The 14,420-nt window shown below is 34.4% G+C and overlaps 1 protein-coding gene across 1 annotated transcript in view; it reads right to left on the bottom strand.

Annotated features, from left to right (window-relative positions):
* SYNJ1 (synaptojanin 1) overlaps positions 1-14,420 on the bottom strand; it is a 58,565-nt gene that overhangs the window by 32,751 nt on the left and 11,394 nt on the right. The window contains exons 3-13 of the mRNA XM_070942614.1: positions 13,250-13,336; positions 12,678-12,945; positions 11,693-11,918; positions 10,654-10,737; positions 9,850-9,911; positions 9,319-9,415; positions 8,540-8,709; positions 8,224-8,305; positions 5,836-5,988; positions 1,258-1,423; positions 403-426 (exon numbers count right to left, since the gene is read on the bottom strand). Coding sequence (XP_070798715.1) covers positions 403-426; positions 1,258-1,423; positions 5,836-5,988; positions 8,224-8,305; positions 8,540-8,709; positions 9,319-9,415; positions 9,850-9,911; positions 10,654-10,737; positions 11,693-11,918; positions 12,678-12,945; positions 13,250-13,336 — 1,419 coding nt within the window. The remainder of the gene's footprint in view (positions 1-402; positions 427-1,257; positions 1,424-5,835; positions 5,989-8,223; positions 8,306-8,539; positions 8,710-9,318; positions 9,416-9,849; positions 9,912-10,653; positions 10,738-11,692; positions 11,919-12,677; positions 12,946-13,249; positions 13,337-14,420) is intronic.

Below are 14,420 nucleotides of genomic sequence, written 5' to 3'. Positions count from 1 at the left end.
CAGCACCAAAAATTTCTCTGGCTTGTCTTTCAAAGTATTGATTGCAAAATATTTCCCAAGACAACCAAGCCTCATGACATTATTGCTAAGAATGAATCGTCATTCTTTAAATTGAGGACTGTCGATTCCATTTTTCTTATAACAGTAAAGCCAAAGTTTACACTCTATCCATTCTACTTCCCTTTTACTAGTGACGATGTTATTTTATGTTTAAGAATAAAAATAAGATGGCCTTAAAACCGAATATATCTGAAATTAACAGACAGGAAATAGTTCCTGGAATAATAGATCAAACTGTTTACAGTATAAGAGTGCATAAAATACTCTGCATGCATTTCAAGGATACAAATTTAACACTCATTATCATTCCATATATTGATAATTATGGGTGCTATACTCTACCTGATTGCAAAGTTTGCTCTGAAACTATGGATGCAATGAGAAAGGAAAGAAAATAAATTAAATGAACAGTTAGATGTTACCAAGTTATATTGGAAGATTTCCAGGATACCTTACACTGAATGTTAAAAATTTAGAAAAAATAACTATTCCAATTTCCTAAACTTCTGCAGAGTATTGCATATAATATATCCGTTTATATAATGTTATGTAACTTGAAAATAGCTGCAAATTTAATTAACTAAACTTTGAAATTATTATTCAGACTTCCAGAACCAGAATCTAGACATTTATACTTTAAAGTATGAGTATAAATAGTTATGTACAGGGAGTTGCAAACAGTAGTTAGAGTTGCTGAAGATGGGATTTTTTCTTGTGTTAATAGTCTATTCATCATACATACATTTGATATATAATAAACATGAGATTCCTTTATTTTCTGAGGTTCTCAAAAATAATCTAACCAAAGCATACCCAAGTATTTAAAGAAGGGGGACTGTTATAGCATAAACGTTTTGAATTTTTCTTAGAGCACACAGAATACAATAGCTCAAAAATTATGAACAGAAAAAAATGCTATTTTTTCTACAATAGGATGAATGTGTGTACTGAAACAATACAGTGCATGGATTATAAAGCAATTCTCATACTTCTACAAAATGTTTGCAAGAAGAATGTATTTTGGTTTTGTCTTTTGCAAAACGCTCTTGCAAAAATGATAGTTTATTTCTTTAGATTTTGGTACCGCCTAGCTCTAAACTGACTCTAGGCAGCTAATCTTCCACATGGAGAAGTGAAACCTTGGATGCAACCAGTTTTATTAGCAGCCTTACATATTAAGAATCTAGAAACACATACCACGTAAACTGCCGGTGGTCAAGAGAGCCCGTGCTTTGTCTGCTAAATCACTATTTAGGGTATTGCCCAACAACAAAACATCAATAGCTTCCTGCTTTGAGCTATCAAAAAAATTATTTTGAATTGTTCTAGTCACAGAACGTGCACCATCCTTCAGCTTTCCGGCCTGGTAGGGAGGAAAATGTATAAATATTTTATAAGTTATTTATACAAGTTTGGCAAACACACATAATGTGGTTCTAAATCAATTTACAGTCTTCTATTAAATAAATTAGTTTTCATGAACTCAATTATTATAAATAAATAAAATAAATAAATAATTTTATTTCTATACCGCCCTTCTCCCGAAGGACTCAGGGCGGTGTACAGCCAATTTAAAAACACAACACACAACAATAATTAAAAATTAAAATAATTACATAGATTTGGCCGATTTAAAACCCCAAACATTTAAAATACCCCCAATTAAAATTATTAAGTTGATAGCCCTGCCTGGCGGAATAACAGGGTCTTCAGTGCGCAACGAAACACTCGGAGGTCGGAGATCTTGCGTATTTCCGGGGGCAGTTCATTCCACAGGGCTGGGGCTCCCACAGAAAAGGCCCTCCCCCTGGGTGTCGCCAGCCGACATAACTTGGCTGATGGCACCCTGAGGAGACCCTCTCTGTGGGAGCGGACTGGTCGGTGGGAGGCTATTGGTGGCAGAAGACGGTCTCGAAGGTACCCGGGTCCTATGCCATGGAGCGCTTTAAAGGTGGTAACCAACACCTTGAATCGCACCCGGAAGACCACTGGGAGCCAGTGCAGCTCGCGCAGGAGGGGTGTCACGCGGGCACAACGAGTTGCGCCCATAACCACCCGCGCGGCCGCATTCTGGACCAGTTGGAGCCTCCGAGTGCTCTTCAAGGGGAGCCCCATGTAGAGAGCATTACAATAGTCCAGCCGGGAGGTGACAAGGGCATGAGTGACCGTGCGCAAGGCGTCCCGGTTCAGAAAGGGCCGCAACTGGCGGATCAGGCGAACCTGATAAAAGGCCCCCCTGGCCACGGCCGTCATATGCTCTTCTAAAGACAGCCGTGCATCCAGGAGGACACCCAGATTGCGAGCCCTCTCTGTGGGGGGCAAAGATTCACCCCCAATAGTCAGCGATGGCACCTGCTGACTATATCGGGACGCCGGCAGCCACAGCCACTCGGTCTTGGACGGGTGCGTATTGAATTTGCAAATCAATATGTTTTATACTGGGATAGGATCAAAGACAAACATAAAATCCTTAGGCATACAAAGCAACAAATTATTTAAATGGGTGTGACAAAAAATTATATAAGAGTGGACACGCACATCTTGCATTTATGAAAAAATACCCTTCTATTACAAAGCTATTTATTTAGCATATGCTGTAGAAACTATTCAGTTGCAATTGGTTGATTTCAGACTTTTTCTTAGTAGAATTCTGCTTGTATTGGAGAAGAGACGTCACGGTGATGTTATATTTTTATGTATTTCATCTCTTTTTTTTACGTCTACCTCACTTGTGTGAATTTGCTCCCCTCACTCCTGAAAGAATGCTGCCTATTCTCTCAAACAGTCTTTCATTCTTGCCCTTTTGATGAGCTGAATAAAGATGGCTTATTTCAGGTTGCCTAAAGCTAAAGTGTGATACATGCTACATGTTGTTAGAAGTAGTGTTGTTTGAAGATATGAGCTCTCTGCAGAAGAAATCAATCTGTTCTATCAGAATGGACACCTTTAGTTCCACAATGGCACTGTTGTTACAAAGTAATATTGCAGGAAATTAGAAGAAGTAGGAGACTGATTGTTACATTGCATAAAAGAAAATCCCTCTGCGATATATATTGCTGTGATTTTCTTGGAAGAGGAGGTGGAGGAAGTCCTGAAGTGATTCCACATCCCATATAAAAACATTGTTTTTGAACAGTAGCTGAATATAGGTAAATATTTTTCAGTTTGAGGCTCTTAAAATATCACTGACAATTGTGAGTTTTGAACTATCATGGATGCCTTATTAGGGTTACAGCTAAATTTACAGGACAGAGAATTGATTTTTTTAAAAATGAAAATCTGTAGGACTGCTTTGGTTATGGCCCTGACAGTAGTGCTTTGTTGAACTGAGCACAGTGATGTAAGAGGATATGAAAATGAGAATTTACATGAAAAAGAGTGGAGAACTGAACTGTTTAGCGTGAACTCCAAAGAAAGGAAGCCACCAAGGACTACTTCCTCCTTAGAGCTAACACACATTTGAAAAACAATTGCAGTAAATAAAAAATAATCTGTGGGGGCATGTACAATTCATATTGTTACAAGTAGCACAGAACATGGAGATTGTAAACTGCATCAGATAAATGTGGATAGTTTATTTATGGATGTGTCTTAATTCTGTCCTTAAAATGTGATGGATGTGGTTTAGTGTGTGTTGATTATCAGATCTCAAGTAGACACAAGCACAAATGTTAACACATTACCTTTAGACACAAGCACAAACATTAACACATTACCTGAAGAAACATTCTGACAATTATTGTGTGAAAAGTTATTGTTAGGAACTCAATAAAATTTAATTGTGTTTGGGAAAATCTGCATAGTATCATTAGTAGTTAATTTATGATGTGTTAAATTATTGAGAAAGTAAAGATCAGTGTTCCCCATGCTACATATTTTTGAAATTGCAATATGAGGTAGAACAACATGTGAGGAAAAGGGAATGGCTTATTTAATGGATATCTCAGAACCATTTCAAGAAATACTATTTTTTAAAAGATTAAATTCATATCCAGATGTTTTTGAAAGATTGGGTAAATTTTAGAAGACATCACATAGCACTCCTTGCCCTGTTTTGACCAAAGAAAAAGGAGGACACAAAACAATGGAAAACAAATAGCAAAATCACAAAAGTTACTGACAATAGACTACTGATACATTCAAATGTTTACAACTCAAAAACAAATGTGTATTTACAGCACATTTGTAATGCACAGGTATCTATCTACATGTCTCTCTCTATATATGTGTGTTTAAATCATAATTTAAAATTTAGAAAGAAGGGAGATGGAAGAAAAATCCTTTCTTTAACAATTGATTTGCTCCACAGGCAGCATAACGTGCTGCAGTTTTTAAATTTCATTTTTCATTGTTCCTAGCTATCATAGCTAATGATAAAAGACTGCGACAATTGTGATCCAACAAAAATATATTTATTTTAGAAATGGAAGGCATGAGATTTTCTACCCTGTAAACAGGATAAAAGAACATCTTCCAATTCCCAACATTTATTTTTCAAAATATTCTATACTTCCTGAAATGGATGAAAAAATATCTTCTAGATATTTTGGCATGTTTCAGGATCACTGTTAAATAAAGTGTGAGTTACAAAAGTATAGTCATTGTAATATTCCAACCTAGTTTATTACTGAGAGGAATCTCAGTTGTAAGTTATTTGCCCACGCATAGTTCTGCCAATATAAAATGTCCTACAGAGCATTGTATTGCTTCATTTATCTCAACTTTTTTTTCCAAATAAGTTTTTAATTGCTTTATTTTTATGTTTTTTAATATGGTGTAATACCATTTGTAACCAACCCTTGGGGCGGGGGCAGAAATTGTTGGAAGCAAAAGTTTCTTAAAAATATTTATATAGCATTAATTCTACACTAACTTTTAAGGTTTGAAATAACTATATTTAAGAATCCAACTGGACTTTAAACAAAAAAAAAGTATCCTAAAGGGAAAGCTTTTAAAAAAGTAAACAAGAGTTCATATCAAATCTTACCATTTTGCTTCCTTAAGTTTGGTGTATGTAAATATTTTTAAACACAATACAGAACATTTGATAATATTCAAGAATTACACTCACCAATTACATATCAGGCAATAGAAATGAACCGAAAGAAAAGGAAAAGAAAGATTAGTCAAGATGTTAAAGACTACAGTAGAAAAAAAAATGAAAGAATATTTCAAGTTTTAACTTTAAAAAGTTAATCTTCATGGTATTATTACAGAAATGCATGCAATGAAAATGTAACAGAATATGTTATTTTCCTCAATTTAATGACTATGTAAGCTTCTGAAAAATCATAGACAAAATACATAGAAATCCATAAGTAAAAATATATCTACTAATTTAGTTTTCATATAGAACATACAGGCAATTCAGGCAAACACAAGCTATATGAAACTTTTAGCTTGACTATTCTAATTATATAGTACCACTTACAGCTCGCTGACAGCTACTTAATAAAACATATATCTAATATGTTTTATTAGATATGTTAGTCATGCACATTGCTTAGTCATGCATATTGCTGAGCTAAATCTATAAGATCATTTGCAAAATGTAGTAAAAAACATGGGAAAACAAGACAAATATTAGTTTTTATAACAGTCATTATATGATTTTTAAATTATAAAGAACTACAGAAAAATGACTAAAAGAGGTTGAAATTGTCAGATATCCTAACTCATGCAACGCTTCACTGGGATTACAATATATAGTAGTCTGAAATATAGAAAAGATCCAGAGTTAAGAAACCAATAGTGAATTTACTATTAAAATATTACCTTTGCTTTTCCTTCAAGAGCTCCAGTTCCAGCATATATTTTACTGACTGAGTCACCATTAACAGACCACATTGACCGAAAAACTTCCTGGAATCGAGTAACCAGCTGAGGTTTTTCAGCTAAGCCTAAAACTTCTAATTGTTTTGTTAGCATCTATAATGAAGTAATGAAAAAGTTAATTTAAACAATATTGACTGATTTAATTTAAAAAAAAGCTTTTGGGCATTTAATCAGTTATTTAATCAGTTTCTAAAATTTATAGAATATATTCTAAAAATAGATTATATAATTGTTATAATTACAATTAGCAATGATAGAAAGATCTACAGAGTAAGATGAGCAAAAACTGTCCTACAAAAAATTATGTTCTTCTTCTTTCCTGCCTTATTTATTTAGACAGAACGAACACGGGTCAGTTTAGTGTAATGGTTAAGGCTCCAAACTTATAGGTGGAAATTCACTGGAGGAAGATTCAAGGAGGAATTTCCTGACAATAAGAATGATTAATCCATGGAACAACTTGCCCCCTGGAGTTGTGGGTGCTCCATCGCTGGATATCATCAAGAAAAGATTGGACAACCATTTGTCTGGGATGGTATAAGGACTCTTGCCTTGGGCAGGGCACTGACTAGAAGACCTCCAAGGTCCCTTCCAGCCCTATGATTCTATGACTAGAAACCAGAACACAGAGTTCTAGTCTTGCCTTAAGCACAAAGGCAGATTTTTTTTTTTTTTTTGTATTTATATACCGCCCTACTCCCGAAGGACTCAGGATGGTGAACAGCCAAAAAGATAAAACACACAAACTACAAAATTTAAAAGACAATATAAAAACCCATTAAATAATTTGGCCCAAAACAAATTAAAACACCCCTAATATTTTAAAACAAAATTTAAAAATTTACAATTAAAAGGGAAGTTAGGCCAGGCCAGCCTGTTGAAATAAAAAGGTCTTGAGGGCACGGCGGAAGGTGCATAAATCCGGGATCCTCCGTATCTCTGGGGGGACTCATTCCAGTTGGCAGGTGCCCCCACAGAGAAGGCTCTCCCCCTGGGGGCCGCCAGTCGACACTGTTTGGCCGACGGCAGCCTGAGGAGCCCCTCTCTATGTGAGCACACTGGCCGGTGAGAGGCTACTGGTGACAGAAGGCGGTCCCGTAAGTACCCAGGTCCTAAGCCATGGAGATTGATGTCTTTGGGACAGTCTCTCATTCTTAGCCCTAGGAAGCAGGCTGTATGCCTCCTATTTTCCCCAGAAGAAGAAACCTCTGAGGTGTATTGCGCTGAGAAATGATGACTGGCTCAATGTCACCCAGTTGTTTTTCATGACTAAGGAAGACCTTGAAATCACAGTATCCTGTTAGGCGAGCACCTTAACTACTACATGAGATCAGCTCTATACATCTACTGGCATGTTCATCGTTGTCATGCAGTCTTAGCAGGGATCATCTACAAATAGAAACCTGGGTACAGTATAATTAAACAAACTGCTAAGACTGCATGACAATGATGAACATGCCAGTAGATGTGTTTGATAGTATGCATACGGATGCAGAAGGGAGGCAAATAAATAAGTAGAAAAGTTAACCTCAATATATATTTTGATTAAAATATGTTCTGTTACATGTAGTTGTCCACTGAAAACCTAATCCTATCTTCTACTACTCAAACTTAGCAGGACTATCCATATGTCCCCCATGATAAAGCAAACAATACATTCATACTCCAAAAAAGTTTTGAAGTTTTAATTAACATTTTAATATTGCTATATATGCATTGGCAAGATCTTCTCTACTGAGACTTTTACAGGATGCTTTTTTAAAAGCAAGTTCAAAATAATATTTTTCATGGACATAGTTCTTTCTCTAATCACAATTGCTTCACTCTTCAAGATACTTCCTTAGTAGATGGCTGTTAAAAGAAGAGGTTAACAAAAAAAAAAAAAAAAAAGCTTGTGAAAAATGAAGTCAGGGAGATTTTAATATTGTGCATTATTTACTGATATTTTCAGCCTCTGACTGTAAGCGTTTGGTTCCTAAAATGTCAGTATTAGGAAGGTTTGTAGCAGGAACTTTTTAGTTAACTTTTATTCCAATAAAGTAATTGTATAAATTTGCATAAATCTATTAACTCTCTGAAATGGAAATTAACTCTACAAGGAAAATAAAGGACTGGAAACCTGTACTGTTATGATCTGTTCAATAATAAGACTAATTTATTAAACTCGTATGTCATTATTTATTCTCTTACAAAAATGAAAAACAGAATGGGAAAAATAATTCATCCTCTTATAAATCAATTTAATATTTAAGTTTATATCATTCAATGAATATTAATTTCAATGGTTTTCTCCCAAACTATAATTGTGGAATACAATTAGATTCTTACCTCTAAGCCAATAAATGCCTGCACACTATTTGTTCTATCTAGACAATCCAAGCAGTTTGTTCTTATAGTACCACTCTGTGATCTGCAACAAGTACAAGAAGAATATTAAATAATCTGCATATAAACCACAAAACTCTTTCACAAAATGTTAGTCTGGATATCAAAGGTATAGTGTTACTTCACACACATTTGTGCAAAATTGACTTTCACCATTTATACCTGTAGTGGAAGAAGACAAGCACAGGATAAACTGCATTAGGGCAAAAGCAAAATATAATTTTCTATTTGCAAATCAACAGAAGTGAAATAACCAAACCTTTTAACTTCTTTTCCATCAAAATAAAAAAATCCACATTCAAAGAATTTCTGGATCTGTGGTTTAAGAACACCATGCAGCTTTTCTGCTTTTCCACCTTTCACCATTTGATGATAGTCAAAGTTTACCATTTTGATGTCATTAGCATGTTCAGATGCCTTCAAGTGGCTCTGTTGAGATGGCAGAAAACAAGACAAACAAGTCAGTATCTGAAACAAGTAGACAGATGACAGTGAAATCTGGTATGACTTCAATAGTTGTAAAGATATGATGCTGCCAACAACTGTTATTTTAACTGTTTGCTTTATTACTAATAGCTGTAAATGAACATTTTAATACATTCTAGATAAAATACCATACTTCTATTAAAATTAATGTAAGATACTTTCTGAAAATCAAGATGCTTTAGTGGGATTACTGACATATTACTACTGATACTCCATCTGTCATTTATTAAGATCTGAATTTCTTCTATAAAATCAGTGTTAATTCATTGCCACAATCTTAAAAATAATTTTGGGTTATTAATATGTTTTAATAAATTAATACTGGACTAATTTTAATTGGTTTATACTTTCAAGATTCACTTAAAGTAATTTTTTTAAATACAAAAGACAGTCTTACTGATGTCAGAGAATTTTTTTTTTCAAGTGTTACACAGAAGTGAGTGGCAAAGAAATCCAATTGTTCTATCTTTATGAATGCAAGGGTTTGATAACTGTAAAACCTGCTCAATATTGCCAGAATGGCAAATTTAGTAACAGTTACAATATTCTTACCTGAAAAGCTTTGCTAAGCATATGTTCCCCTTCTTTTGAACCAAGAAGATTCACAATTATCTGCTTACCATATATATTTTTAAGAGTATGAAAATGCCTGCAAAGTGAAAAAGGTCTGTTATCTGTCAGAATGATAAAAATCTAGCAACCTAGAGTGGAAGATGCCCTTATTCTTTAGCTATTACCAAATAAGATAGATGAAGCGCTTTCCATATCCAACTCTTACCCTGTGCATGAAATTATATGGAAACTGTACAAAAGAATTTTAATCTTTAAGGCAAAGGTAGGTTAAGTTTACAACAAAGTTTACTTTTGTCATGGATTCATTACTCAGAAAACAAAATATGACTGCTTTTAAAAAATTAAGATCCTAACAAATTATATGTTATAAATGTTAAATCAGAATTCAACAATGTACATGTTAATCTTTAGGTTCATTTTAGTTCCACTGAGATTAATCACATATTAATTGTGAAGATATTGATATTAGAAGTAGAAATAAATCCATTCTTCTTGAAAAAAGAATTTTACCTGTCAAAGGCTGGTGCATTCGCTTCAAATCCTCTTGACATTCTGACACGATGAGATCCAACCTGAAACAGAAAAGTGATTTAATTACTATGTCCTTGGATTCATTTCTTGTTTCACAAAACATTTAGATTCAGCAAATTTTATTTTTAAACTACTCCTATCCATTTTCACTGGAATCAAGCCCATCAATCTTGCTGCAGTTGATCTGTGTGAACTATTCAAAATATGATAATTTGAAGCTAGATAATTTGTGTCTTCAGCAAGAATTCTGCACTTATTTTCTTGGCTTTCTATGGAATTCTTAGCAGTCTTCTCCAGCCCCAAAGTTGTGCACTAATCTCAAATGGGGAAATGGTAGCCCACCCAAGTCCAAAGGTGAAAAACCTTCAAACTGGGAAGCGGTGTGTGTGTGTGTGTGTGTGTGTGTGTGTGTGTGTGAGCAACCATAGCCACTCAGTTTTGTCAGGTCTGAGACTACTAATCTTCTTGATTTTCCAATATTTGAGATTCTTATAAGACGTTCCCCAACTCAGTGCTCTTTAAATCCAGGCTGGATATTATAGGAGTTAAAATACAAAACATTCAAAGAGGAAAGCTCTTTTAAAATCACTTGAGCTACAAATAAGCAGGATAGAAACAATTCTGATGTCTTTATAAACAATAAATCTGACAATTTAAATAATTGTGTTTTCCACAGTCTCTAAACGAAGATTAATTTCTTCTAGAATGTATTGGCTACCCGCCCTCTAAATAGTTTATTCAATTATTACAGGAAACACAATGGAAAAGTGATACCCTTCATACCTGTAAGCCAGGTTGCTCCCAAAATAATGGAACAGATCCACGAATTTGTATAAAAGAAGACACACATTCATCTAGAAATATCACCTGTTGGACATATATTTATTGTATTAATTTGTCTTAAATAACAAGGCAGGATTTTTCTTTTGTTTTTTACATATTCTTCCACAGTTCTGCATATTTAAATTTTAACACTGAGAAAGTGCATTCTATGGATTAAAATGAAATTAACATTGAACTGTTACTTAAAATGCAGATAATAATTATCCTTCAGGCTTCTCTGCTGGGTTATGACAATTTCTCCCATGTGCAGTCCTTGGTGCTCTATGGGTTTGGTTGTTTTCAAGGTTTCATTACCCAAAGCTAAAAAGAAACAAAAATACCAGAACGCCACCTTGCCACTAATCAACACCCAGATAAACAGGGATTAACACCAAGATTAACACTAGACAAATAAACAGTAAACAGTAACCTAATAAAGTAACTACTAACAAGAACTACCAAGGAGAAAACAACATTCCCACCAACCATGAGAGGGCAAGCTGCTGTGTATTAAACAGAGAGCAAATTCCACTCCCTTCTAGCACTGAAGACGTTACCTAGTCGGATAATAAAATGTCTGCAAAAAACCAACCAAGCCCAGAGAGTACCAAGTACCACAATTCAATCCTGAGCTTCTTTGCTTGTTTACTTATTAGAAAAATTGCTATAGTGCCAAATTCTGTGCAACATGTTCAATAAACCTTACTTTCATTTTATTAGATTTCTATACCTAATATATATTATAACTAATCTAATATATTATTAGATTTCTACTTCCTAATATATGCATTGAGAATTTTTGCTTTAAAGGGCAAATTTATACAGAAATGTAAAAATAAAACTGATTTTGTTTCTATGCCCTATAATTTTAAATCCATACTATTATGACAAAATCCATGTAATGTGTCTCTTGCAGATGTAGTAGCTGCTATCACCTACAGAAAAACTCCCAATTTACATACTCTAATTAGATTAATGAACAGTTAAACCCTTATCATACCTGCTCTGTTTCAACAAAATTGGCTACATGGCCATCATCATTTGTTCCTCGAACATTAAATCTGGTCCCAGCTCGCTCACAGCTTAGTCGAGAAATAATGCAAGCCTTTGCTTGTTTATGAGCTGCATAAATAGTTCTAATCTCCACTCCTCCGCACATGAGTCGTAATAACCAGTCATCACACTTTACTCCATAATGTTTCAGATGCAAATGCAATGATTGATTCCTATCAGAAAATTAAGGATAATAATTTAATTCCAAAATTAAATTTAAACCAATATGCATTATATATAAAACATAATTCTAATATGTGAATTTAGAAAAATAGGAGGAAAGTATAAAAATTATTCAGGCTTTAAAATGTACATTTGAATGAAATTCAAAACATTTCAAATATTTCTACATCAAACAATATTTTATAAATTAGACTTAATAAATTTTATTCAACAAATTTGAGTTTACTTTAATTGGGAATTTCAAATGACAACTTACAGAGAAAGCCTAAATGAAAATAGCAGATGGAATTTCTCATTTAACACTTATTACTTGAGAATACTTTTTCCAACCATTTACAGCCTACTACTGTGTCCAGATTAACCCTGACTATATTGAATAAGGTTTATTTTCATGTGAATAGACAAAGAATGTGAGAATGTTTAAACAATAAAGTGATAACAAAACACTACACATTTAAAACAGAGAAGTTTTAAAGACTTCTGTGGAGTGCTTTAAACTGTTTCTGTAATTTTGGGACGAAATGTTTACAACCCATTTCTAAACTCAGATTTGTGTTTTTCCCCTACTTGGAAAGTAAATATTCAAGAAAATTTCTTCAACTATCACTGCAAGGTCTGATTTTTTAAAATAACATATTGCTTTAAGAAAAATGGCAATTTTTAAAAAGTAGATATGTAAAAATCATGGGACATTTCATAACAGTTACATAAACTAACGTAATGGATAGAACTTTTAAAACAAAACTCACCAGAAAAACCTATTATCAGTGCTTTCTTCTTGCATGTTACGATGAGCATTTAGACTAAGATCTAAACTGACTCCAGTAGAAGACCAAGCAAAATAAAAGTTTCCTGAATTCAAGACTTTGCGCACTTCAGAGACACGTTCCTCATCTGAAGGATCAATTCTTAGTGATATCAAATCAGTGGAAGTAACACGAAAAACTTCAGAATCTTGAATTTTTCCAACAGACATGCATCCTGTGACAAGTACTAAATAATGCAGTAACGTATCTCCTGTAATAAATGTAGTAACTGATTACTATTCTTCAAGAAAAAATAATTTTCAATTGTTTTAGTTTCAACACAGAATTAACTGAATTATTTTGAAATCATTACTCAGTACATAAAATTATCAGTAATTGATTTTCAACTCATTCAATAACATCTTGGTGTATAAACAAAATTAACTTCTTTGAAAAGTGAACATATTAATCTACAGAAAAATATCACGAACAATCTGAAAGAAATTCCAACAACTATTATTTTTCTGAATGAAAACATAGGCAATTTCCTAAATAAAAAAATAGAAGGTTCTTACCAAGATTTAACCTTAATACACCTAGGAGTCCATATGCGTCCATTACCTTGGAGTACATGTTCTTGATTGCCTCTTTCTCGGCACATGCTGTTTAAATAAATTTTCAAAATTTACAGGTCTGCTATAATTTTTGTTTACAAATTCATTCTAAAGTTCTTCATTTTACTTCAAAGTATTTCCAATTCCAAATAAGCAACTAGATTTGTATAATTGACATATGATTGAATACTTAATAAAATAAATGAATGTATACGCTTTAGAACAGAGCTATCAAACTGTTTTGCAGAACTCTCAAGATTTTGCAAGAACCTGGCAGGTTCCATGAGAAACTACAGGTAGCCTTCAATTTATGATCATTAGCTCAATAACTGTTATGATGGTAATGAGCCAGTCCTAAAAGCTACAGCCATTGCAGCATCCCTGCTGTCACAAGTTCAAAATTCAGGCACTTGGCAATTTATGACTGCAAAAACATTTCAACTTTCCCCACCCATCTCCCCCATCTATGTTCTTTTGGCCCCTGCAGTTCTAGCTGACCTTCATTGTCTTCTTCCTGCTTCCTGCTATGACCAGGCATGGCTGGTCTGGTCCTTTGAGAAGCTACTGTGGGCTGCACAATTTTCTTCCCAGGATCATGCACATTAGTTTTCTTGTACCATCTGGAGATGGCCTCACATGGCCAGCAGATGCCTTGCAAAGGCCAGGGCAGGCACATCTTATCAGCAGTGGGAGTAACAAGACAGTGAAGGTCAGCTGGGATGGCAAAATTCAGGGTGGCAAAGGCGACTATACTGCTGGACTGCAACTTTGTGCTATGTTACTGGAGCTTCCTGGGATAGTTGAGGTTTCCCGGGATGTTGCAGTTTCATCCCATGCTGTTGGAGCTTCCAGAGAGGCTGTGGTTTGGTGTCACACTGCTGGGCCAGACAGGAGTAGCTGCAGCTTCACGCTGTGTTGCAGCTCAGGGGCCTTTTACTAAGCCTCTTGACAAGAGTTGTGGGAACTTTTTTTTAAACCTTCCATTAGAATACACCAACTTCTGATATGCAACAATCTTTCATTATAACAACTCTAAGCAAATTTTAATATTTTGACTACAGCATGTATCACAGTTGGGATCCAAACAGGGTTTTTTTTGGGGGTGGGTGGGTGGGAGGGGATAAACAAGGAT

This window comes from Pituophis catenifer, unplaced genomic scaffold, assembly GCF_029215685.1.
Source record: "Pituophis catenifer annectens isolate HBS135680 unplaced genomic scaffold, rPitCat1.0.hap2 SCAF_4, whole genome shotgun sequence".
NCBI classification, from domain to species: Eukaryota; Metazoa; Chordata; class Lepidosauria; order Squamata; family Colubridae; genus Pituophis; species Pituophis catenifer.
The sequence above is the reverse complement of the archived record's forward strand: the minus strand, read 5'-3'. Positions and strand labels throughout refer to the sequence as shown.